Source organism: Urocitellus parryii, chromosome 12, assembly GCF_045843805.1.
Source record: "Urocitellus parryii isolate mUroPar1 chromosome 12, mUroPar1.hap1, whole genome shotgun sequence".
Classification (NCBI taxonomy): domain Eukaryota; kingdom Metazoa; phylum Chordata; class Mammalia; order Rodentia; family Sciuridae; genus Urocitellus; species Urocitellus parryii.
The window spans coordinates 51,728,575-51,754,504 of NC_135542.1; the positions used below are offsets into that span (position 1 = coordinate 51,728,575).

The window sequence follows — 25,930 nt, forward strand, 5'->3', positions numbered from 1 at the left end:
ATCTTCGGGCCCCAGCCAGCACGTCCTCCTGGTCGTGCCTATTCTCCCGCGTCCGCCAGAGGTCGCTGGGCGCGAGACCTTAGAGCAGCTGGGCCGGGTTCCCCGTCACGTGACGCCCCGCAGTCCTCCTGGCTCTGGGCGGCGGAGGTGGGGTGCAGGCTGGGAAGGCCCGGGTTTCGGGGTCGGGGCGGTGGGCCCGAACTAGCGGAGGCTGGGGCTACGAGCTCAGGGCTGTGGCGGCCAGACCAGGCTCCACGCGATTGTCCAGGGTCAGGAGTCAGAGCTGCAGGTGCAGGGCAGGGCGGGCCAGGTGGCGCATTACTAGCGCCTTTCGCGTTGCATTCTTGGGATTGCCTAGCTGCGCTCTAGAGGTTTGCATCCGCCCAGTGAGGAAACTCAGGGCGAAAAGTGGGAGGAGCTTCCATCTACAGGGCCAGGCCACCTGCACCCCTCCCCACTGCACTTCTCCGCGACGCCGCAGGCGCTTCCCTGAAGGAGGAGCCCCGCGCTCAGAGGAGGAGCCAGGGCAGCCCCCGGGAGCCAGAACACCATTCTCCAGGATAAGAGACAGATTCTGACAGGCACCCCGCCACGGGCAGGAGGTTCGGGGCACAGCCTCATGGAAGAGAAGCAAATTCTATGCGTGGGGCTGGTGGTGCTGGACATCATCAATGTGGTGGACAAGTACCCGGAGGAGGACACGGATAGCAGGTAGGGGCGCCCAGGCCCCTCGGAGACCCCACAGGCTGTTGGATCTGCAACAGCGCCCGGCGCCAGTGTTCCAGGGTGCTGAGCCAGGGACCCCACAATGAGGCGGTGAGGGTCCAACCTCAAAAGCCCTCTGCCAGGGAAGCCTGGGAGCTCTCAGGAGAGAGGAGAGAATGGAGGACTTTCAAGATAAGACTCAGGCTTTGTATAACAGTTTGTAGCCTGTTCCCATCTCAACTGTGGGACTGTGCCCGGCACCAGGATCCCCATTTTACAAGCCAGTAGAGACTGAGGGATGAAGTGATTCGCCCAAGGGGGTGCAGTTAGGAAGACGCAGAAGGTGTGGAGCCAGTTTTCCTTTTTTTAAAACTCCAAACCTATGCACTTGCCTCTCACCGAATTTACCTCTAATTTATTTGCCACACACATATCTCAACTATTTCTTAAAAATATGAGGTCGCTTGCAGTGAAAGGTATGTGCAGTTAGATTGGCATTTGAGCTTTGACTACAGCTCAGGGCTCACTAGCTCTGTGGCATCAGGGTCAGGGGAAGCTTTTTTCTAATGTTAAATCCAAAAGGAATCTACCAGAGGCCTTTTTACAAAGACAGGTGAACAACAGTGGAAGCTGAAGTTGAAAAGTTATTGGACAGTTCTTATCTTTACTTTTTATTTTATTTGTAGTATTTTTAGTCATAGATGGACACAATACCTTTATTTTATTTCTTTGCTTTTTAAATCTGGTGCTGAGCTTCAGAACGCACTGCCTCACATGTGCTAGGCAAGCGCTCTACCATTGAGCTACAACTCCAGCCCTTATCTTTACTCTTGATAAGGGCCACCCAGTGTCAAGCCACTGAGGTGTTTCTGAGGGATGGAACACTGGCTTTCTCTTGGTGCAGCCTACTAGTCCAAGCAATGAGAATTGCTCCTTAGCTATTGGTTGTCTCACCCAAGAACTCGATGAAATGCAGTTCAGGGCTGAACTCTGGCAAGATGCTACAGCATGGACAGCTATAAGGCTGGCCGAAGCAGGAGACCAGGTTGCCCTTCTGGCTTTGAGTCCACAGAGCACTGTCACATTCACTGTTTCATACCTTCCCTGGGACCTGTGTAAGCACCAGTCAAATCCTTCTTATATATGAGGAAACTGAAGATCTGGAGAAATTCAATGATTTTTATCAGGCCCCATATTTAGTAAGTAGCAGAGCAGCGATTACAATTTATGTCTCCTACCTCCAAGTCTAGCGCTGCGGTCCTCTGCCATCTCCTGTCTTTCCTGTCCTTTTGCTGCCTCTCATCTCATGGAGTTAACCCTCTGCTTTGGGCTGCTTTGTTTGTCAGAGGTTTAGAACCCCTTGTCAGGGTGCAGAGACAGTGGGGAAGGGGCACTAGATATGCTGCTATGTAGACCTAACTCACCTACCAAAGTAGAACCCGCCCCAGGACCTGGTGCTCAGTGAGGAGTTAGCCTTCCTCTCAGGAGAACATGCAAATTCCAGCACTGTAGTTTCTCCAAGGATTGTGCAAGGACCAAGGAAGACTTGAATTGTTGTTCTCTTTAAACTTGATGCTGTAGGAGGCCAGGAGAAGGAGGGCCTGCTAGCTCCCATGTTGATGAGGCAGCTTCAGAAATTGGATCCTATGGGAAGTACCTCTGTAAGAGACCTTCCCTTGTTTTCTCAGCTTCTTGCCCTCTGGTGTGCTGCCTGCCTCCCCCACCTCATGGCACTGTTTCTCTATAGCCCGGCTCCTGGACTCTGCTGGGCCCCTCAGAAGAGCAAGCCTGAGTTGGACCCATTCCTTCGTGGTCATCTGAGCTCTGCCTGTCCCAGGAACTCTGAGGTTATGGAGCTCAGCCAGACCTGTGAAGAGTGGCCCCTACCTCCCAAGGCCTATGTCAAGGAGAACCTTCCCCAAAGTGTCTTTATGTCTGCTGAGCAGCTCCACACAAGAGTATCAGTGAGACATCGAAGGGTTGTTCAGGGTGATATCCTGCAACCCTTCTTAGAAACCTCATTGATTCTTGGGCTTAATTGATTTTTGTTTCAAAATACAGGATACATAGTAGTGGCTTTGGAGTTGGGAAACCTGGGTTCTAATATCAACTTTACCATTAACTATTCGTATGATCTTTAGCAAGTCCCATTTCCTCTAGGCTCCTCCTTTCTTTGCTTGAAAATTTCCCTAAAGCACATGGCTTGATGACTCTTTGACCCTTTACAAATTTGCATCCTCTTTTCCTCATGAGATCATATTCCCCTGAAGGGAACTTCAAAGTTTTGTGTACAAGTATACCTGAGTCCAAAGATTCGATTTCACTTATTTCTCTTAATTAGTGGTTATTTATCATTTTTGTTGTTGTTGATAATGGAAATTCTTCAGGTATATCTTTTAAAAAAATTTTTTTTAGTTGTAGATTGTCACAATACCTTTATTATCGTTATTTATTTTTCTGTGGTGCTGAGGATCAAACCCAGTGCCTCATACCTGCTGGGCAAGCACTCTACCACTGAGCCACAACTCCAGCTCCTTCAGGTGTATATTGTTACTTTCCTTTTGATAGATTTTCAGTACAGATGGAGAAAAACCGGTCTGCACTCAAATTTTTTGAACTTTTGACATAGTAGGTCACCTATTTTTGTTTTGTGGTGCTGGGGATGGAACCAGGGCCTCATTCATGCCAGGGCAAGCCATATCCCCAGCCCTTACAAACTTCTTAAGGAATCACAACATGGGGTTTGCTTTCCTTTCTTGCTCATTTCATTTTGTAAGGTGTTTTATTGTTGAAGTTGACTCTCCTGAGACAGGAGTAGATTGCACATGTGATCCCTTTGAGAGGAGGCCTTAGGAGTTGATCTGGCCATCAAGGGGGAAGCTGAAAGGATGGCCTCTTGGGAGCAACTCTGACTGGAGGAAAGGGGTCATTGTGACCAAAAAGCGGACCCAGAGTTAGTGATGGAGCCCAGTGAGTGCTTTCCTGCCCTAAGATCAGGTAAAAACATAAAAAGTAAATGTTTTGAGCTTGAATGTAACGCACTCTTCAGGGACAGAACTGGCCCACAGCTAAGCCCCTTCCCCTGGCTGAGCCTCAGCTGCCTAGGTGCTCTCTGAGGGACAGTCGTTGGCCTTGCTTCTCCCAGGACCAGTTTACTGGTGCTGCAGGGAGGGACCTGCCTTGTGCCTTCCAGGTGTCTCTCCCAGAGATGGCAACGTGGAGGCAACGCGTCCAACTCCTGCACCGTCCTGTCCCTGCTCGGAGCCCCCTGTGCCTTCATGGGCTCGCTGGCCTCTGGCCCTGTTGCCGAGTGAGTGCAGGAGGGAGCCCTTGCTGGGGGACACTTGCCTTCAGGGTGTGGAGAGAAGGGTGTCTGAGCCCTGGGTGGGTGGGGTAGAAGAAATGAATAGTGGCCACCAGAAATGAGTGGGAGTGGGTACAGCGGAGTCCAGACTCTGAGACCTGTCTGAGGTGGCCTGTCCACCATTCGGGTATTAACGCTGTTCCTACAAAGATTTCTTTTCCACAGCTCACAGCAAAGCCGACCTTGGTTTCCCCACCTTTTGCTTCCTTCCTTGCTTCCTACAGATTGTGATGGATTCCCTTTGCCCTTCTCCAGACCTTTATCTTGGCTGTGCTTAAGGGAGAAGGCAGTTAGGGACATACTGTCCCCACCCTCCTCAGGAACATCCAGCACCCATGATCCCAGGGCCCAGGCCTACAATTTATATCCCCATTGAAGGGCAGGGCCAATGTTCATGTCCTTGTTATTCACTGAAGTAGCAAGAGTGCCCAGCTGGGGACATCTCAAAGCCACATGCTAGAGGTAGCCTATAATCCACACGTCCCAGCCTGCGGTGGAGGCTGCGGTCCATAAGTGGCCCACGCGCTTTCTCCGTGTTGACTGCTGCAAGGACCCAAAAGCCCTTTGACCTCTGGCACTGCCGACTCAGCAAGCACATATCAGGAATGAGGCCCACTGTGGGCATCAGGGCAGACTGCCAGGTTGCTGTCCTGTGAAGCACAGCCCTTTGAACCCTGGTTTGAAGGGGCTGTTGCCAGAGGCCAACTTCCTGAGTCACAGCCAAACTCTCTGCCTCAAGGAGCTGGCATAAAGCAAGGAGGGGGAGAGAATCTGTCCTGGAGATGGGACAGAGGGACTTGGCACCAAGGGCTCATCACTTGTTAACCCTCTTCCGTTAGCTCCTTCCCTCCTAGTTGAAGGCAGAACTGTGGCTCTTGCCTAGGACGGTGACCTCTCCTTTATAAAGCAATCATGCTGGTGGGTGGGCCATTCCGAATTCGCCTCATGTGTTCAACAAACATTTAATGAGCACCTACTCTATGCTAGGCACTGTAGGTGCAAAAAGTTATTTGGTAAACCAAACCTTATTTACTTTGGGAAAACTACTACTTAAAGTATCCTTGAGTTGTAAGATGCCCACAACTCTGTCTTATCCAACTTTGATGTTACTGCAAGTCAATGAGAAAACCCAGTATGGTGCTGGATTGCTGGGCATAGCTGCGAGCTCTTGAGCACAGAACAGTGTGATTCCAAGAAGGCTCAGGAATGGTGAGGCTGAGCTCCTAATTCTCCTGCTGGTGCAGTCTTCTTGAAAGGATGTTCCCGGGCTCGCTCTGCTTGGAAGGTATTCTAGGAAGTTGTCCTAACCAGGCCCAAACTGGAGGGGCCTCAGGCATCAAAGCCATCTTATTGCCCAGGGAGCGTTTAACCTGGCTTGGAGAGAACACGCTAGTGAGCAGGCCCACCAAGCAGCACCAATTCCTGGCTGGGCACTATGAAAGCCAGCATAGCATTGAGAGGAATCATGGGAGGCCTGGAAGGGACTCCAAAGAGAAGAGCTCCATGGGAGTGATCATGCAGAGGGCAGGTACAAAGTATCAAATGGGGGGTACAAAGTATCACCTTGGTGATTAATAATTAATTCTGCCTTGGCCTGGCCCTTGCTTGAAAGGCTACAATGCCCACACCTGCTTGATTCAAATAGGATATAGGTTCTAGACCTCAAATCTATCCCCTATCTGGCTTTATGAGCAGGAGCAAATCTTCCCAACCTGAGCGGTACTGGAAGACGGAGTCAAGAGTTAGAGTTTGCTGTAGTCAGGACCTAAAAGAATGTCCTTTTGTGTTTCTCTCTCTGAGCTCCAGGCTCTGCACCCCTGCCAGGCCCCTCTTGCACAGCCTGTAGCAAACTGGGATTCTTAGTTCTCTCTCAGCCCCCTCTGCTCACACCTTGCTTTTCAGGGTCCCTAGTGGCCCTGCCAGCTGCCCTCCAGTCCCCCAAACCCTTGCCGAACTGCACCTCCCCTGGGTTACTCCACCCTGGCAGTTTTGTCCTGGATGACCTCCGTCGCTATTCCGTGGACCTACGCTACACGGTCTTTCAGACCTTGGGCTCCATCCCCATCTCCACAGTCATCATCAACGAGACCAGTGGTAGCCGCACCATCCTCCATGCCTACAGGTTTGTGCACCTGTTTGTGCTTTGCCAGATGTCGCCGCTGTCACCAAACGTCCAGGACAGGACCCTTCTTCTCTCATAGGCCATGTGCTCTAGCACCGCTTTCCCACTCCTGTGGGAGGTCCAGGCCATGTGTGGGCTCTAATCTGTGTCTCCTTGCCCTTTTTCTGGCTCGGGCTCCACCCTAAGCTTCCTGGTGGCTGACTTCAGGCGGCGAGGCATAGATGTGTCTCATGTGGCCTGGCAGAGTAGAGGGGACACCCCCTGCTCTTGCTGCATCGTCAACAACTCCAGTGGCTCCCGTACCATTGTGCTCTACGACACGTAAGGCCCCCTGGCCTCAACCTGCCACAACCCACCAATCAGTTCCCTCATTCACCACTGGGGACAACCCAGCTCCCCCCGCCAATGGCTTCTCTGAATCAGAAATTGCCCCCAAGTCCAACTGTTCAGTGATTTCTGAATTGTTTTCAATTAGGGGAGAAGTGAGGTGGGAAGAGGTGGGTTCTGGTCTGCCTGGTCACTTGGCCTTGGTCAACACCAATAATGAGCAGGCAGACCTGTACAAAATGTGATTGATGATGTGATTCTTTCATAATTAGTCAATCAGCAGCTTGGGTGTGGGTGTGGGGAAATTGTTCCCAGGACAGAGGGGTGGGAGATGTAAATCAATCCATATTATACCAACTAGGATAGGGGACTCAGATTTTCAGAGTCAGCCCCAGGGTTGCCACCCTGTGGCATGGCATCAAGAGCTGGGTTCTGTGTGTCCAAAAGGGATGAGGGGCACCCAAAAGTCCTAGCATGATGAAACCAAACACACCACACACCATTGGCAGCTATTGCTAATGGAGAGGGAAGGGAAACTGGGTCAGCAGGTCAGGACCATCTGATGTGGTGGTAAACTTGGGGATATCCCTCTGGTGTCCCACGGTCCTCAGGAGAGGTCCCGTGGGGCTTGACATTCCTTCCCCTCCAGATTCCCTCCTGAAGAATCCCAGAGGTTCAGTTTACTGAGAACCTAGTGTGTGCCAGGAACTGTTAGGGCTGCCCTGGGGTTCAGGCTCTCTATTGTCTAGCATGACCCCTGGACCTAGGGAAGAGGGAGGTTATGTCAAGACAGACTTTATGATCCTTGGGGTCCATGTGTCCCAGAGTGAGTAGGTACACATATGTGTTAGAGGTGACATTAAGATTGGGCAGTCATTGTCATCTGCCCATTAAGCAACAATCTGGAGCAACTTTGATCAAGGATACAACATGGGACTCACAAGAAGGGAGGGGAGGAACTTTGGGGAGAAATGTTTCTTGCCCACTGGTCTCTATCCAGACATGTTCACACACACATCTCCAACTTCAGCAGGTAGGTTTCAATCCCATGAGGTTGGGGGTTTCAGTGCCATGGAGAGATGGGGAAGCAGCCTCAGGTCACACAGTTAGTGAAGTGGACCAAGGATTCAGCCTCAGAACACAGAGGGAGGACATCAGCTGGATGTAGGTCTCTGGCCAAGGCGGGTTGAGATAGATCTCTTCCTGGGTCTCCACATATAGGACAGCCAAACATAAACTTTTCCTCAAGTGCCAACTTTGATCTCAGGGTTACAACAGGAAGCTGCTAAACTCAGAATAGGGTGCTCTGGGTGTTATGAACAAATTCCCAGTGCTGAAGCACCAGAACTGAGCAGGACTAGAGTTAGCTCCCTGCAGGGTGGCCATAGGCTTTGTAGTTCAATGGGGAGAGAGCTTTGCTAGGAGCTAGTGTAGTCCCTGGCACTTTGAGAGCATTCTGGGAGATGTGGTCTCCAGAGCACACAGAGCTGGCCCCTTGGCACACGTTGTAGATGAGTTTACCCTTAGAAATAGTACAGCATCAGTCTCAGAAAGGGGAACCTCAGCAAACTGGTACAGAGCTTATCCTAGAGCTGAGGCTGAGAACCCTGTGCTTCTTGGCACCCTGCTCTACCATTAGCAGTGCTAGTAGGCAGAGGGCCCCTAGCAGTCAGTCAGAGATCATGGCCCTGGCTGACCTTATGCCCTTTCTTCTCTATCCTTCCCATCTTGTGACCCAGGAACCTACCAGATGTGTCTGCTAAGGACTTTGAGAAGGTGGATCTGACGCGGTTCAAGTGGATTCACATTGAGGCAAGCCCTGCCTTACCTGTGTTTCTAGGGGTTCAGCCTGCCAGGCCCATCCACATGTTCTGCTTCCTTCTTGGGTTCTTTGGACCATGAAGTACCTTAGAAATAAATGAATCCACCCCCCCACCTCCCCTCTCCATTCTCCCTAAGTCTTTCAGGTAAGAAAACTAAGGCCCACAAGGACTGGGTGAAGGAGGCACTGGCTCTGCTACTTTTTGTGTTATGGTGGCCTTGCCTTGCCCAGCTCTACCTCTGGCAGGAGGCTGGCTGCTTAGGGCTTGACCTATCTTACATCTGAGGAAGCAGGAATAAGAAGGTTGGACCCAGATCTCAAAGAGAACTTCATCCAGGGGAGAAGTTTTGAAGTCTAGTCAAAGGAAACCCAAGGAGTCCTGAGTTCCAGCCCTATCCCACTCATTTAACTTACTGCAGGTCCTTCAGAAAGCCTCTTATTCTATAGTGTTCACATCTGTGAAATGGGAGAGCTAGTTGGTAAGGTCTTCAGAGTCTATGGCAGCCCTAGAATTTTGTAACTTAGGATGAGGTTCCAGCTCAGCTTCCCCAGCTCCTCTCCCTCCTCACCCAAAGTCCAACAGGGAGGGAGGATGAGCTAGATTGGCCAGAATTGCCTGAGCTACCCTGTCCTGTCCCAGGGCAGGAATGTTTCAGAACAGATAAAGATGCTGCAGCGGATAGAGCATCACAATGCCAGGCAGCCTCCAGAGCAGAAGATCCGGGTATCCGTGGAGATAGAGAAGCCCCGAGAGGAGCTGTTCCAGCTGTTTGGCTATGGGGAGTTGGTGAGTGCCCCTGCAGCCCCTTCTTGCCACATCCAGCTAACTCAGTTCTTAAAGGGAGCTGGAGAGGCCCCTGACCTGCCTGCCACACTCAAAATGGCAGCTCTGGGGTGGCAATGTTGGAAGGGCCAGAGCTCCAATTGTAGGTTCTCCAGTGGCCAAGAAGTAGGATTTTTCTACCTCAGGTGGGTGCACAGGAATAAGTGTGCCCAGAGGGTTTGCTCACGGCCTGGAAAACCACAGGCATCTCCTCTTGGGCCTCCTGTCTTTTTCTCTGCAAAATGAGGGAACTGAACTGTTCTCTGGTTTCAGGCCTCTTCCAACTCTGGGGTGTGAGTGGCAGGTTGTAGAATCTACTAGAATTGAGGGGAAGGTGAGAAGGAGACTTACACAACTGGGCAGAGCCTAGTACAAATTCAATTTAGGTAACCATCCCAGCATCAAAGCCAAAGCTGGTTGGAGATGTCTAGCTTTTGGTCCTCAGCCTTGGTGTATCATTTTTAAAAAACGAATGCCTCAGCCTCACCTCCTCATTTTTTTTTTTAATTGGTAGGGGTAGAACCAGCTCTATTTCTTTTCTTTTTTTTTTTTTTAAACAAAAACTGTTTCTGGAGATTAGATCGTATAGTTAGTGGTGGATTTCTAGAAACCCTCAAGCTTTGTTTTACAGATGAAGAAACAGGCTCTAGAGGGCACAGTGGTGTGGGGAAAACAAAACAAAACTATTCCTGAGAGCCAGGGTGCTTTGACTGGACAGGATAGATTTCACCCTAAGATGGCATTCCAGGCTCTCTGTGGGTTTTCAATTCGCTGATCCTAGAGCAAGTAGACAGGGTTTTGCCTTCACAATTCATAAGGCTATAGTCTAGCATGTTTTAAGCAAGCATAAAAACGGGACAGCAAGATGCCATGTTGGAGATTTATGTGGCCATGTTGGGGGAATCATGCTATAGCCTAGGGCCACACAGGGCTTTTGTTGGTAAGTGACTAGAGTTAGAGGTGGCTGCCAGCTTCTCTTCCACTGCCCACAGGTGTTTGTCAGCAAAGATGTGGCCAAGCACCTGGGGTTCCAGTCAGCAGTGGAAGCCCTGAGGGGCTTGTATGGTCGTGTGAGGAAAGGGTGAGTGGGGAAGCCAGAAGGGGCCTTAGGGAGTTGGTGGGGGAGCCTAGACTCCCAGGGTCTGCCCTGACAGGTCTGGAGTGGGCCAACCCCCAGCTGAGTGGAAGTCTTACAGGGCCACCCTTGTCTGTGCCTGGGCTGAGGAGGGTGCTGATGCCCTGGGCCCTGATGGCCAGCTGCTCCATTCGGATGCCTTCCCACCACCCCGGGTAGTGGACACTCTGGGGGCTGGAGATACCTTCAATGCCTCTGTCATCTTCAGCCTCGCCCAGGGTGAGTACCCCAGCCAGCAGGGTCAGGACTGAGGCCTACCCTTGTTAAGAACACCAGGATGACCCACTATTGTCCCTCCTCTAGGCAAGAGCATGCAGGAGGCACTGAGATTTGGCTGCCAGGTGGCTGGCAAGAAGTGTGGCCTGCAGGGGTTTGATGGCATCGTGTGAGGGCCATGTGGCAGGAGACACGGGCTCATCGTCTCCCTTGAAGGCTGGCATCACTGGCTACCACTGCCTTCGCCCTTCTGTCTAGCCTGGCATCCAGGCTGCCCTGAACCCAGGCAGATGTGGTCAGTGGGAAGGACTCTGCCTGTGTCCTGTGTCCTTTGTCCCTCCCTTTCCCCATATCTCACCCTGCCGAGCCTCAGATCAAATAAATCTTCCCCTGAGCCAGTTTCCTCTGGCCACCTATTTGTCCTTCTTGATGTTGAAACTGCTCTGAGACTTTAACACTATGGTCTTTCCTCTTTTTCTCCATTCCCCAAATTAACCTCCATGACTCCCAGAGGAGTTGCTGCCACAGCAGCAGGAAGCACCTGGTCTTGTGGTCAGCTGTGTGGGAGGCTCAGCTTTCCCCTGTGAAGATAGATCATCCACGAGTAGGGGAGAGGGAGAGACCTTGAGCTCTCTTGGTTGAAGAGGACATTTCATGCCACAGCCCAGCCATCCATAACCAGAAGCCTTGAGGAAAGCCTCTGCTCTGTGCAGGTTCCACTTAGAGGCCCCAGAGCCAGGAGTCAGCATGCCAGACCACAGGCCAGTGAGCAGGAGCCAACTCTGTGGTTCTGTGGGGCCCTCATAGTCCAAAAATACCGCTTCCATTGGCTGCCCCAGAGTCTGCCGTGTGGTTAAGGTGCAAATGTGGCCCAGATACAAAGTGTTGCTGTCCCTCTGGTAGGTCAGGTCCAAATGGTCCAAATCCTATTGTGGCCAACTCCCATATTGGAGTTGGCACAGGAAGGGTGACGCCATGTAACGTGATCAAGAGCATGGGTATCAGCCTGAGGTCTGAATTCAATTCTGCCATTTATTAGCCATGTGACACTTTATGGCCCATTATTTAACTCCACCTTCTGCAATCCCTTTTATGTCAAATGGGGCTAATTCTGCCTGGTCATAGAATTATTGTGAGGATAAAAATCAGACAACCTAAAATGTCAGCATCGTACTTGGTATATACTAGGCTCTCAATAAAATGATAGTTATTACTAATATTACTGGGGGGTGTTGCACAGAGACAGGGTGATAGGGACCATCTGTCCTGAGCTGCAGGAGGGCACAGGGTATCTGAACCCAGTAAAGAGGGAACAGGAGGTTGTTTGGGCCCCAGGGGTAAACTGAGCCTTCTTCATGGGGTTATCTGCAGCTAGTACTAGAGACTCTGCTGTCTCGGCACCCCAGGCCCAGGCACACTGGGAAAGCTGAATTTCTGCCCCTCTAAGAGGCCTGTCTAGTTCCCAATGCCCTGTGCCCATTGGGGATGGACTGGTGGAGAAATGGCCCAGGGGAAGAATTCATTTCATTGTTTATTTGTTGTTTGGGCCTGAAAGCTGTCCCTTAACTTACGGTGCCCCCTAAGCTCAGAAAGACCTGCAGAGAAAGACCTGCCATCCACTGGGGCCAGAAAGGCCAGAGGTGGTCCTCATTCCAACATATACACCCCCACCCTTTGAGCTTATGTTCCTTCACAGAGAACACAAGGGACACAGGCCTGTCTCCTCCAGGCTTACATCTCATCATTGTCCAGTTGAATATTATGGACCTCAAACTCATTTGGGGTGTTCTTGGACTCCAGTGTTTCTCCTGGAAGCTCTTTGCCTTCCCTTCCATTGTCCCTAGCCACTGCCTGTCCTGTGGCCTCCCCTCCAGGACCTGGGGCATCTCCTTCAGCCTCTACCTGTCCCCTGGCCTCCCCCCCAGGACCTGGGGCATCTCCTTCAGCCTCTACCTGTCCCCTGGCCTCCCCCCCAGGACCTGGGGCATCTCCTTCAGCCTCTACCTGCCCCCTAGCCTCCCCTGTGGAGCCTGGAGTATCTCTTTCAGCCCCCGCCTGATGCCCAGCCTCCTGTATAGGCTCCAAGGATTCCCTTCTGGCTTCTTCCTGGCCTCCGGCTTCTTCTCTGAGACCTAGGGCTTCCAGGGTTTCTTGTTTCAGTGGGACCTTAGCCAATGGGGGCTGCCTCCCAGCAGCTTGCAGTTCCTGAGGAGCTGGAGCGAGGTGCTCTCTGGGCTCTGTATGCCCTGCATTCCCAGGGGCCTCTCCTGGGAAGTTGATGAGCTCTGCAGGGGTCATGAGCCCATCCCTATTCAGGTCCTGGGTCTCGAGCACCTTGTCCACTACCAGGATCACCTGTGGAAGCACAGAGTCACCATGGGGTCTCTAGTGTCCAAAGATGTTCCCAGGAGCCTTGTCCCTTCCCAATACCCCCCATTCCTGCCATGCAGGATCTAATCCCCCTCCCTCTTACAGGGAATCTGTAAAAAGTCATGATGAAAATATCCAAAGTGCCAAGGAGCTGGTCTCCTGGTCTCCAGCAGAGCTTACCGGGTTGATGGGAAAGTCAGCAGCCCTTGGGGCCAGAGCTGCTGTCAACATGGACAAGAGCTCCAGGCCATCCAGCTGTCCACTCTGGTCATAGTCATGGAGGGCAAAAAGGTAGAGGAGAACTGGGGAGGAGAAGCTGAGTTAGAAGAGGCCCTGAGGACAGGTGGAAAAGGCAGGAGCCAACAGGGCAGCCAGGGCTCAGTCCCAGTCTGGCTGCCCTGAGCCTCCCAGCCCAGCAGCCCAGCAGCCCCTCACCCTGTTCCCGATTCATGTGCTCTGGCTCCTCTTCCATTCTTTCTAGTCCCTTTAGGTAGTTCTGCAGAAGTCTGTTGGGAAAGTAGCAAATCAGCCCCGGCAAGGCCAGTCCCCAAGCCTGACATAGTCACCCAAGGACCCAGCCCAACCTACTCACCGGAGCTGCTCTGGGCCTGGCTGGAAGGGGTTGGACAGGGGCTGCTGCTGAGCTTCAGGGTCTGGCCTGGAGGAGAGAAGGACCAGCATTGCAGAGAGCCCAACCTGCCAGCCTTCCACCACTGTCTCCCAGTAGAATTCTCTCCCCAGAACCAAAGGGACTTGTTCTCTCAAATTCCCAAAACCCTTCTGGGGAAGAAGGCTTCCAGACTCCTCAGATTTTGTTTTTGCAATTGCCTTGTTTAGACGTTCAGTGAAAACCCAAAGAAAGTATCAGGTGAAGGCCAGGTGCGGTAGCACTCGCCTGTAATCCCAGCATCTCGGGAGGCTGAAGCAGGAGGATCAGGAGTTCAGAGCCAGCCTCGGCAAAGCAAGGTGCTAAGCAACTCAGATCCTATCTCTAATAAAATACAAAATAGAGCTGAGGATGTGGCTCAGTGGCCCAGTGCCCCTGAGTTCAATCCCAGTGTCCCCTCTCCCCACAAAAAGAAAGTATCAGATGAGGTAGAGGCCAGATGAGGCCACACCTTATAGACACAAGTCAGGGGCCTAAGAAGACAGTCCAATGAGTGGAGGACAACATGGATCATGGCAGCCTACTCCTTCATTCCTGGGAGCCAAGGAGCAGGTCTCTAGCTAGGCCTGGCAGTGTCACCCAGGTTTAGATAGATACAGATTACAGTTAACTATTTTTTTCAAGTAGAGGGTGCATATGTCAAAATGTGCTCCCAGTTCTAGATGGAGCTACCTGTTTGCCCTTGTCAGTGCAGGCTTGTAATGCCAGAAAGCTGTCAGGGATTGTTGCAGTCATTTTGGTCACAGGTGCCAGCCTTTGCCACTCTTCCTATATTTAGACCTTTAGAAAGTGATTCTATAAAACAGAAGTGATGTGGGAATGATGTCTATTTCTTTGGTGTTCCCACAAGTAGGTCTTGATTAGAGGACCACAGCCCTTTGCCACAGCCCTTTTCCTGGCCTCTGGCTTCTTACTGGCTCTTCACCCACTTTGGAGCTGAGTTCTCGGCTTCCAAAGGGCTCCAGCCAAATGTTGAATGCCAATGTTGTGACATTCTGATAGGCACAGGACAGGTGGTTGGACTGGGGGATTCAGAGTTCAGGGAGCCTACTCCCCAGTCCCAGCTCCCAGAGGCACCTACCACACCCTCTGAGTTCTCCAAAAACTCTCCCTGGCCCAGCCTAGGCCCTGCCCTCCTAATCCCTTACCTTGTGGCACCATCCTTGGGAGCAGCTTGACTCAGCGGGAGCAGCAGCAGTGGCAGCATTAACGCTCTCATCTGCCAAGGTGACATCCTTCCTAGAACTGGATCTGGGAATAGAATTAGGGTGTCAGGGGACAGGGGTGTCTGCCACCATATTGGGGACCATTTGAGTCAGACAGAAATGCCTTCTTTCCTTGCCTCTACCTGCAGTGCAGGGGACAGGATTCTTGCCCAGGGAAGATTCCTGGGTGGATCTTAGCAATCTTCCATGGCACTGTGTTCAAAATCCATCCTACTCCAGCTCCAGGCCATAAGAGCAGCGCTGGGAAGGGGGGGGAGGGGGCCCTCCCCAGATTACATGCATTCTGTCCCCGTCAGCCTGCAGGGTGCTCAGAGAGGTACCACCTTAAGTGGCACCTAACTTTAGTTCAGGTCACTTATTTTTGTTTATTTTGCAGTGCTAGGAATGAACCCAGGGATTTATTTTAAAAAAATGCTTTTTGACTAGTAAAGCAGTCTCCTACTGAGCCACATCCCCAGCCCCAGGCCATTTTAAAAAAAAAGTTTTTTTTTGCAGTTGTAGATGGACAGAATGCCTTTATTTTATTTGTTTATTTTTATGGGGTGCTGAGGATGGAACCCAGTGTCTCAGGCATGCTGGCAAACGCTCTGCCTCTGAGCTGCAGCCCCAGCCCCCAGGCCATTTGTTTCATAGACAGAAAGGGAAAAGACAAGATTAGCTACTCAAGGAGTCATATGAAGACCAAGACTTAAACAGAGACACAGACAGGGAGACAGATTGTTAGCTTGTGCTTATTAAAACCACACTGGAAGACAAATCCAAAAAAAGGCACAGACTCCTTAAAAAATTCAAACTAAGGTATAGACTGAAAGCAACAAATCAAAGTCCAACCACAGTGGCCCAGGAGTTGCTGTTTACCAAAGGCAGTTAGAAAAAGCAGATCTCAGTATAAAGGAAAAAATAAGAATTTCCCCTGAGAGCTATATTATGTAGGTACATACGCCAAAAAAAGAAGTCACTTGATTATATGGAAAGAGTCAAATTGGCAGAACCAGGGTTGTGGCTCAGCACTAGAGTGCTTGCCTAGCTGCATGAGGCACTGGGTTCGATCCCTGACACCACATAAAAATAAGCAAATAAAATAAAGGTGTTGTGTCCATCTATAACTAAAAAATAAATAATTTTTAAAAAGGGTCAAATTGGATCAATTGATGAAACCAATCAATTGAAAACAAAACACAAAGCTTTCTGATTAGCTCCAGGTGTGTGTATATATTAATGTGAATTTTCCAGGAAGTAAAAGCCCACCAGAGTTCAGCTCTGAAACCCTAAACCCATCGTCAGATGCTTGATGGTCAAAGCAGAGGATTAGGAACCCCCTCACATGGTACCCTACACTCTGGATGACACTGGATTTTCCTAGAGGGAAGTTTGTTAGTGTAGTTAGTTAGAGATGAAAAGGAATGGTAGAGGGGAAATGAGAAACAGGGTGGCTATAAAAGGGTCCCTAACTGGCAACTGACCTAGAAGACTCAATACCCATTGTGCCACACCATGAGGGCTATAGAAAAGTAGGTAGACCACTCAGAGCCACTGAAGGGCATCACCAGTCTCCCCAGCTGCTATATTCCAGAAAGAGATCGATCACATCCTTCAGGAATTTACGGGTGCACATCATACTGCCAAGGTCACATGTACCCACAAGCTGCTCTGAGGGTCAGTTGACTATTATATGACCTTCTGCTGGAAATGCTAGGTCAGAAAGGACCAAGTGACCCAAGTACGCAGGCACCTGCCACGAGGGATTGAACCCAGGTGCACTGAGCTGCCTTTTTTATGTTTTATTTTGAGACAAGTTCTTGCTAAGTTGCTTAGGGCCTCACTAAGTTGCTAAGGCTGGCCTTGAACTTGCAATCCTCCTGCCTCAGCCTCCTGAGTTACTGGGATTACAGGCTTGTACCATTGTGCCTAGCTGCTCTCAGTTTTCACACAGCACAGGCATATGACTTCCCCCAAAACAGGCAATAAGCAAGACAACCTCTGGGCCCAGAGAGGCATGGCTACCTGCCACTCCATTTTAGCTCTACTACAAATTCCTACCTCCTAGTCTAACAAAAACCCAAAGCCTAATCATTTCATTAGGTCCCTGGCTGATCTGTGGAGCCCTTTCTCCAGGGTGTATTTCACTTTCTATTTCCTTTCCTGCAATAAACCTGCTCTAATCCCTGCCCTGCTGTACTTCTGTTTCTGCACCTGAGTAATTATCCTAATTTTAGGTATTGCACCCAAATACTGAGGATCATTTTAGAGTTGACTCTCAACTTCTGGAAACAAGTTCATGACTTTCATTCAATTCTCCAAGAGTTCCACAACCCCTAATAAAGTCCAGAACCACTGCTAGAGTGGACATCAATTTCCTGTGAGGGTGGAGCAGATGAACATCTGGCTCATGGGGAGAAAAACAAAAATTTACCTTTTTGAGTGACCTTGAGCAAGAATCTACAAAGCATGGAAGTCCACAAAAAGGTGAAGCCTCAGAGATGGTAGAACCTGTCTTCATTTTTCTATGGGTATGATTGGCCCAAACAGCCATAGTGAAGACACATAGTTTATCAGTGTCTCTAAGCCCCAGTCACCAAAAGAATGTTGAAACCACAGCTGCCCTAAAAGTGTTTGCCAATACCAGCTAGCACTTACAGATCCTTGGGTTTTAGTTGTTGTGCCCAGAAGGAGAAAAGGTCTTGGGCTTGTTCAAGATAGGCAGTTGGAACTGACATCTCCATATCAACAAGTCACCCTCAAAGGCATATAGACCAGCAGCTGAGTGAGCCAGCAAAATGCCCAGACTGCTCTGTCTTGTAGTATGATAGTAAGTGTCCCAAAGAAAGTAACTACAAAGTTGGATAAAAATAGAGTATCTTTTCAAAAGCATCGAGTTGGCAAGAAATTTTCAGTGCACAAAAGCACCATGGAAATAGTAATCTGGGAGAAAAGAAAGCTTGATGTCAGCTTTTGCCTCAAGAGTGGCCACCAAACTCAACCCACATGAACTTGAGCTAGCAGTTTGAGTGCTGCACGTAGCAGAGGAGATCAGCAATAAAAATTGGGCTCACCAATATGAAGAGATGAATAGGAAATTTCCTGGGTGAAGCTAGCTCCAAAGAGCTATGTCTTCAATACAAGGGTGAACAAAAGTTTGCCATGAAGAAAGGAAGCAAAGAATCCTGCCTATCTTGACGGTGGCACCAGGTAGAGGGAGGGAAAAAAATCCCCTGAGAATTTGATTTAGCAGGGAATTGAGCCCAGGAGTACTTAAACACTGAGCCCCACTCTCAGCCCTTTTTATTTTTTATTTTGAGACAGCGTGTCACTAAGTTGCTTAGAGCCTCCTTAAATTGCTGAGGCTAGCTTTGAACTCACAATCTTCCTGCCTCAGGCTTCGAGCCAATGGGATTACAGGCATGTGCCACTGCACTCCGCTTCCCTGAGAATTTGTTCTAATGTGGGTTTGAGGACTGGATTAATGCAGATGTATGGTTCAGAAAACCTAGAACCATAAATAATTTATTTTGAAGGTGATTTAGTTGGTAGTGGCTCCAACTGACTGACAGGAGGGACCCAACTCCAATTTGGGCCTATAATAATTTCCATTGGTAAAGTTTCAAGAAATTTGAACTCACAGCCAAAAAGTTATAAATATGAGAAGGAATAAGACATTGTGAATGAAAGTCAGCAGAACAAGAGCAGGCAAAAGTAGTCCTGCAAAAATGAAATTGCTATATTGGAATTATCACATGTGAAATATAAAGTAAGTGTATTTAATATACTTTAAGAAATTGAAGGAAAGCTTGAAACTATGAGAAAGAAATGAGATTATAAAAAATGATCATGTCTGTAATCCCAGCAACTCTGGAGGCAGAGACAGGAGGATTACAAGTTCAAGGCCAGCCTCAGCAACTTGGCAAGGTCCTAAGCAATTTAGCAAGACCCTGTCTCAAAATAAAAAATAAAAAGGGCTATAGTTCAGTGAAAAAGTGCTCTTGGGTTCAATCCCCAGTACTCAATCAATCAATTAATCAAGTAGACTTGAAGAACAAAATCAAAATTTTTAGAAATAAAAAACTAATTTAAAAAATGCAACAGGTAAGTTAAATAGATTAGACATAGCTGATATGAAAATTAATGAGAGGGCTGGGCCTGTGGCTCAGCGGTAGCACATTTACCTGGCATGTGTGAGGCACTGGGTTCAATTCTCAGCACCACATATAAATAAATAAATAAAGGTCTATATCAACAACTTTAAAAAAAATTAACAAAAGAAAATTAATGAATTAGAAAATAGATCTGAATAAATTATTCAGAATGCAGTTTACTGAGTTAAAGATAAAATATAAAACAAAGGTTAAGCAGTATGAAGGATGGAAAAAACAATAGATAAAATTAGATAAAAGCAGTATTTGAAAAGATACTAGCTGAGACTTTTCCATAAGGTTGCAAAACACTAATATTCCAACACAGGAAGCCCAAAAATCCCACATGGACTAAATAAACAGAAAGACATCTCTGGAGCTATTGTTCTTAAATTATAGAACATCAAGAAAAAGAGAAGGTAAGGTGCTTAGGCTGACAGCAATTTCCCCACAGCAAGTAATGCCAAATGCAGTATTAGAGAATTTGTATGTGTTCAGAGAGCAGGGGACAATGCTATTCTAGAATTCTATTCTCAACAAAATTATCTTTCAAGGCTATGGTTATAGCTCAGTGTTATAGCTCAGCTTAGCATCAATTCCCAATGTGGCAGGAGAAAAAGTCTTCAAAGAAGTAAAATGAAAACAATTTTAGATGAACAACTTAAGGGAATTTATCATCAACATTTCCTCATTGAAGGAAGTTCTAAAGAATAATTTCTGGGAAAGGATCTTAGAAGGGAGGTCTGAAATTCAAGGAAAAATGTTGAGCAAAGGGATTAGAGAATACGTGAGTAAATCTAAACAGACCGACCATTAAGCAATGACAATTAGGTTAATAGGTGGAGCAAAAAAGGTCTGAACTACAATATGTAACAATAAAACACATAAAGTGAATGAAGGTGGTTGTTTGGGAAGAGAGTGGACAGGGTGATTAATTTTATCAAACATGCAACTTAAAATATAAAAGTAATTGCTAAAAAAAATAGAAATGGAATATGCAATATTACAACAAGTAGAGGAAAAAAATCAATGAAATTTGTTTTTTCTGGTATTAGGGATGGCCGCATGCTAATACCAGGGTCTCATTAAGTTTTCCAGTCTGACCTTGAACTTATGATCCTCCTGTCTCAGTTTCTGGAGCAGCTTAGATACAGGCATGCACTCCTGAGCCTGACATGAATGGATTTTTTTTAAATCAATTCAAAAGAAGGCAGGAAAATAGAAAAAAGAAATCAACAAAACAAAAAATAAAATAAAGTTGTAACAACAAACCCAAGTATATCAGTAATCATAATAAATACAGAATATATAAACTCATCAGTTTAAAAAAATAGAGATTATCTAAAGGTATACAATATAAAGTACACTTATACCCAATTTTCAAGAAGTTAACAAAGAGTAAAGATCCAGAAAGACTGAAAGCAAAAAGATGAAAAACAATAAAAAGGTAATACTAGTCCATAGAAAGCTGGTATAGTTTTACTGACATCAGACAAAATAGACTTTAAAATGAAAATACTTTTTATAAATAAAAGAGGATTATTCCAATGGCCCAAGAGACTGAGGCAGGAGGATCACAAATTCAAAGTCAGCCTAAGCAACTTAGTAAGACTTGTCTCTAAATAAAAAATAAAAAGGGTTGGGGATGTGGCTCCATGGCTAAATTCCCCTTTTTATTTTTCAACCCATTTATTCAATCCCCAGTACCAAAAAAAAAAAAAAAAAGTCTAAACCTCTTTACAGTGAAAGAGACCATAAGTCAAGTTCAAGGAGACAGTGATAGCAGCTAGTGCTTGGAGGCTACCTGAGTCCTCAGTGGGTGCAGCCTCAGCAGGGAGGTGAAGTTTGAAATCTCCCTTGAAACCCTCACAGCCACTGAATAGAAATCCAAGAATTGCAGAGTTGTGTGCCTCTTTTCCTAGGAGGTTAGTGGGAAGGCCCTGCCTTCAATGGGCCTGAATAGCCAGGCAGCTGGATGAAACATGGGTAAATGAGCCAGAGAGATGCTTTGTATCCAGTCTGCTGGTGTGAAGGGTGGGTCAGCTGGAGGTTCCAGTCTTTATGGTGAAATGAGGGGTGCATATGAGAGGACCAGCTGGCCGGAAGGAGAAAGAAGGAGAAGTCCAAAAGGTGAGGATCCTGGGCTGGACACCACAGAGGATACTATGGTGCTATCATTTAAATCTGGATGTCCTCCAAAAGCCCTTGTGTTAGAGGCTTGGCCCTCAGCTTGGTGCTATCGGGAGGTGGTAGAAACTCTAAGAGGTGGGGCCTAATGGGAGGTTTTTAAGTGTTGGAGGTGTTTTAAGTACTGGAGTGTGAGACCTGGGTCTCTTATCTTTTGCTTCCCAGCCATGAGGCAAGCAGCTTTATTCTACCACACACTCCCTGCTATGATGTGCAGCCTTACAACAAGCCAAAAGCAATGGCCCCAACAGAGCATGGACTGGAACCTCCAAAACTATGAGCCAAAATGAACCTTTACAAGATGGTTACCTCAGGTATTTGTTACAGTGATGGAAAGCTGAAAACCCACATGGGAAGTACCATAGATTTCACATGACAAAGACCAGAGGGGCAAGCATTCTTAGGAAGGAAAGTGTTAATGTGTGTAGAATAAAAATAAACAATAACAATTTAATTATTTTTCTGTTTTTGCAGTACATCAAACCCAGGGCCTCTACATGTTAAGCATATATATGTTCTACCACTGTTAAGCACATGCTCACATTCCCAGTCTATTTCTTTAATATTTCTTAGGCACCTACTATAAGTGAAGCACTATCTTATCAATACTAAGCTGATAATTGGGCTAGTACCACATTTCTTATACTTTCCCCCCCCCTTTAGTCTTTAAAATATTTAATAAGGGGCTGGGGATGTGGCTCAAGTGGTAGTGCGCTCGCCTAGCATGCATGCGGCCCGGGTTCGATCCTTAGCACCACATACAAACAAAGATGTTGTGTGCGCCAAAAACTAAAAAATAAATAAATATTAAAATTCTCTATCTCTTTAAAAAAATAAAATAAAATATTTAATAAGAAAAGATATAAATGTTAAAACAATTAAGAGAAAAAAAACCACAGAATTTGGGTGCAGTGGCACACACCTGTAATCCCTGCTACTCAGGAGGTTGAAGCAGGAGGATTGCAAGTCATGAGCTTAAGGCCAACCTGGGAAAATTAGTGAGATCCCCATCTAAAAAGAGAGAAAGATACAATTGCTAAGGAAGGGTGGTCTAGCCCAAAGTTCAAGGGTACAGTCCTTGACCTCAGGCTGCCTAAATTCAAGTGCAGGTTTTGGAGTTCACTAGCTGAGAGCCTTCTCCATCTCAGGTCTGTGACATCAGGCTAATGAGAGCTCTCCCCAGGGCTGTAGGGAAGAAATGAGACAAGGCCTATAGGGAAGAAATGAGACAAGGCCTGTAAAGTACAGCACCTGTTATACAATTAGAACTTTTTCCTTCTTAAGTTCTCCTGGGCTGCTCTGCAGTGGCTTTACATATATCCTCCCTCCTTGTCTTCCCACTTGGAGCCTCTCTAATTGCTTTCTCCTCCCCATCTGTTCTCTGCTGGGACCTAGGCCCCAGGAGTCACTGGAGTAATTTACATCCTTCAGAGCCATCCAGACTTATTATAGGCTTAGTGTACTGCTATCCGCTAGCAGCTGCCTTTCAGAAGAGACATTTGGGAACTCCAAAGACTGATTTTCTGGTGGTGGCAGTTTGGGCACAAGGGGGAAGCACCCTCCAACCCCACTGATCTACTTACTCAGGCCAACCATGATGGTTCCAAAAACATGTCCACAAAGTTTTTTATATTCCTGCCAAACCTGGAGTCTAATTCCCTTCCCCTCCCGTTGCATATGATTTGGATTTAGTGGCTTGCCTCCAGTGAATTGTTGAAATGATGCCATGTGATGGCCAGGTCCAGGTAGTTTACACTTAGTTCTAGTTCCACCCCCTTACCCACTGCCATGTGGGAAAACTACATTGGGATAGAGATACCTGGGGAACCTAGAGCTTCCCATGGGCAGTGAGCAAACCTTTACCAATTCCAATCCCCAGCCTTAAAGGTGTGCTAACAAACACTGAAAGAATAGAAATATAGAAATGTACTTGTCTCCAACTACCCTATCCAGACATGCACTCAAGAATAAAGTCAACAGAACCATTTTAAGCCTCTAAGCCACCCCGCCCCCTTTAAGATACCTGCATAAGAATAGCTCCAAAGAAAGGTAGAAAAGAAAGTGAGAAAAATCTATGCATCACTGTTTGTATGTGAGGGAAAAAAAAAAAAAAAAAAGGAAAGAGGATTCCCATGGCCCAGCTAGGAGGTGAAGAGTTTATCCAATAATCTAGTCTTCCAGGGAGCAATGCCAGGGCTAGGACTATTTTCAGCCCCAAGTATGCATTCAGGGTGTCTGATGCTTGGGGGTAGAGTGAGTGGAGTCTGCAGGCTGGTGATCATTTGCAAGCATTAATAGAGCACCTGGTGGAATTCCAAAGGACACAAGGGCTCTCCCCTATCTTCTATTTTAAGTCATTACATTTTAAGATAGTGTGTTCAGTCAAGAATTAGAATACCAACTCCATAAGGGCTGGCCTCATGGGTGTGCAACTTGTGTAGTCACATAGGGCCTTGCTGGGTTGGGTTGGGTCCTTGTACTTAGTCTAATGCTGTGCTGTCACTGTCTTGAAATTCTCAATCATTTTTGCACCAAGACTTGCAAGTTAGATACCTGGTTCTGAGCCCCACCCACATGAATCACTAACTCTCTCCTCCTCTCAGTCCTATGCATCCCTTACATATGTAACTATCCAATACGTGTAGAGGACAGAGAATAGCTTCAGAACTAGCAGTACCCATTTTCAGCTCCCAGTTCCACTACTGACTGATTATCCTGTGACCTTGAATCAGTTAATTATCCTCACCAAACTTAAGTTACATTGTCTGCTTACTGGAGATAATATTTACCACACAAAGGTGTAGCAACTACTAAGTGGATAGTAAATTTCTTCATGCACACACTAATATAGTATTCTTTTACTGTTGTCTCTGCCTCTGGTGTATTCTTCATACACACCCATATCAGATAAATCTTCATTTGCTAATGTCCTTCTCCAAACTCCTCAATGGTTCCTATTTCTATTACAATCCAGAGTCCTTACCTGAGCATTCAAGGCCTTCTATAGATATCAAGTTATGTTTGATTCATCTTTCAGTGTTCTATTACCCTAACACTCTGCTTCAAAAACAGTCTCCTAAAAAACTTTTACTTCACTTTCCAAGGCTTGGGTCCAAACTGTTCCATCATCAATCTGAAATATCCTGGACCCTTCTGACAACTTTGGCATAGTTCACTTCAAAAACTTAAATAATTGCATATGAACTTTTAGAGTAATATTGTTTGTGTTTTTTTTTAAATTGTGTGTGTGTGTGTGTGTGTGTGTGTGTGTGTGTGTGTGTGTGGTGTTGCAGGGCAAACGGGGTGTCATTCATTCTAGGCAAGTGCTGTATCACTGAGCTACATTCCCAGCTCTAATGTTATATTCACTTAAGTAATGCTTCCAGCTGTGACATTTTTAGTTCAAGTAATCCACCTCCATTGTTCAAAGAAAGTCAGATTAATGCCTCATGTAATGTGTAATGAGGTTGGTATAATGTAATTTGTTCCTATTTACACATTTTAAAGCATTTACAAAAGCTTTTGTAAGCAACAGAAATAAAGGAGTCCTTGAACCACTGTTTGTCAAATAAAAATGTTCCTAAGCATTTCCTATAATTATCATGTTCATGAACATAATTAGCCTAATAAACACATAAAGCCACCATAACTGTTATTTAATAGGATATAATTCAGTAAAGTTATTCACATTCTCACACACACACACACACACACACACACACACACACACACTCACATTGACCCTCCTGCCTCAGATTTTTTTCAAGCTTTTGCACCAGTGCATGGGAGGAGAGCTCAGCCTTGAGGTTAGACCTCTTATTAAATCCTACCTCTGACACTGCTATGTGATCTAGGCAGGCTGCTCAACCTGTCTGAGTCCTGGGATCTTCGGTTTTAAAATGAGGCTCACATAATCTCACCAGGGTTTGGGGAGGATGCAATGAGATAATGTAGGCTAAGTGACTGGCAGCAAGCAGGTGCTCCTTAAGTATTTCAGATACTCTAGGACATGACAGGGCTCTAAGTTATCTTGTGTAACTTCCCATTCAGTGCCAACATTTTTTCCCACAGTATCCCCATCAAAAGGCCATTCAATCTCTGCCCAAATCGTCCCAGGACAGGAACCTAGCATCTCACAAGGCGTCCATTCCATTTCTAGCTAAGTCCGACTGTTAGGAAGTTAACTGAACTGAATCCTCTGATTTATCCATTCAATGCCACTGGGCCTCCCAACTTCCCCACCCTTACTTGTAAGAAAGGAGACAGTGGTCTATAGTCAAAGGTGCAGCACACATGAGCTGGTCTGGGCCCAGCCACTTCCAGCTAGAAGATAACCCTGGGCCCTTCCCAAACCTCCACCTCGCCATATGTCAGATGAGGTGAATCTCCAGCCAGCTGCCCTCAGCCGCCAGCCGCCAGGGCTGTTGGAGCAACACCTCCCATAGGCGAGGGAAAAGCGCTGGGGGGGGGGGGGATTCTGGGACCCATCATCAAACCAAGGGGCCTCAGGGGGCGCTTTTCAGACCCTTCCTCTACCTGCTCTCCAGGATGACCTCTTCCCAGCGGTGCCAAGAGGCGAGGGCCAGCTCCAGTCGGGTCCAAGCCGCAGGGATGCAGAGGAACTGGCTCTTAAGATCCCGACCAGAGGCAGGAGGCCGCCTGGCCCTGGCACCCGGTACCCGCCCACAGCCCGTCCGGGGCGGGGTCGGACCCACCTGCTGCGGCGGCGCTGAGCGGGGCTGGGGCTCCGGCTTCGGCTTCGGCTTCGTGGAGCTCCAGGCTGCCGTGCCGCGGGTGCCTTGCCACCAGCCGCCTGCCCTCCCCCGGGCGGCTCCA

The 25,930-nt window shown here is 47.7% G+C and overlaps 2 protein-coding genes across 6 annotated transcripts; one reads left to right on the plus strand and one right to left on the minus strand.

Annotated features, from left to right (window-relative positions):
- The first annotated feature begins 130 nt into the window (after positions 1–130).
- Khk (ketohexokinase) lies at positions 131–10,915 on the plus strand. 3 transcript variants are annotated; one of them, XM_026402390.2, is made up of 9 exons: positions 131–711; positions 3,899–4,015; positions 6,057–6,191; positions 6,378–6,512; positions 8,258–8,330; positions 8,981–9,127; positions 10,156–10,244; positions 10,360–10,517; positions 10,602–10,915. In XM_026402390.2, the coding sequence occupies exons 1-9, from the start codon at positions 620–622 to the stop codon at positions 10,685–10,687; spliced, it is 1,032 nt and encodes a 343-aa protein (XP_026258175.2). In that variant the 5' UTR covers positions 131–619; the 3' UTR covers positions 10,688–10,915. The 3 variants fall into 3 exon arrangements, with proteins under 3 accessions (XP_026258175.2, XP_026258031.2, XP_026258105.2); XM_026402246.2 differs by lacking the exon at positions 6,378–6,512; XM_026402320.2 differs by lacking the exon at positions 6,057–6,191.
- A 611-nt stretch (positions 10,916–11,526) lies between these two features.
- Positions 11,527–25,893, minus strand: Cgref1 (cell growth regulator with EF-hand domain 1). Of its 3 annotated transcripts, none has more exons than XM_026401817.2 (6): positions 25,810–25,893; positions 14,700–14,802; positions 13,477–13,542; positions 13,320–13,390; positions 13,065–13,186; positions 11,527–12,869 (listed from the first exon to the last, which is right to left on the minus strand). In XM_026401817.2, the coding sequence occupies exons 2-6, from the start codon at positions 14,783–14,785 to the stop codon at positions 12,246–12,248; spliced, it is 969 nt and encodes a 322-aa protein (XP_026257602.1). In that variant the 5' UTR covers positions 14,786–14,802; positions 25,810–25,893; the 3' UTR covers positions 11,527–12,245. The 3 variants fall into 3 exon arrangements, with proteins under 3 accessions (XP_026257602.1, XP_026257690.1, XP_026257762.1); XM_026401905.2 differs by lacking the exon at positions 25,810–25,893 and adding an exon at positions 25,631–25,740; XM_026401977.2 differs by lacking the exon at positions 25,810–25,893 and adding an exon at positions 24,925–25,010.
- Positions 25,894–25,930: the final 37 nt, after the last annotated feature.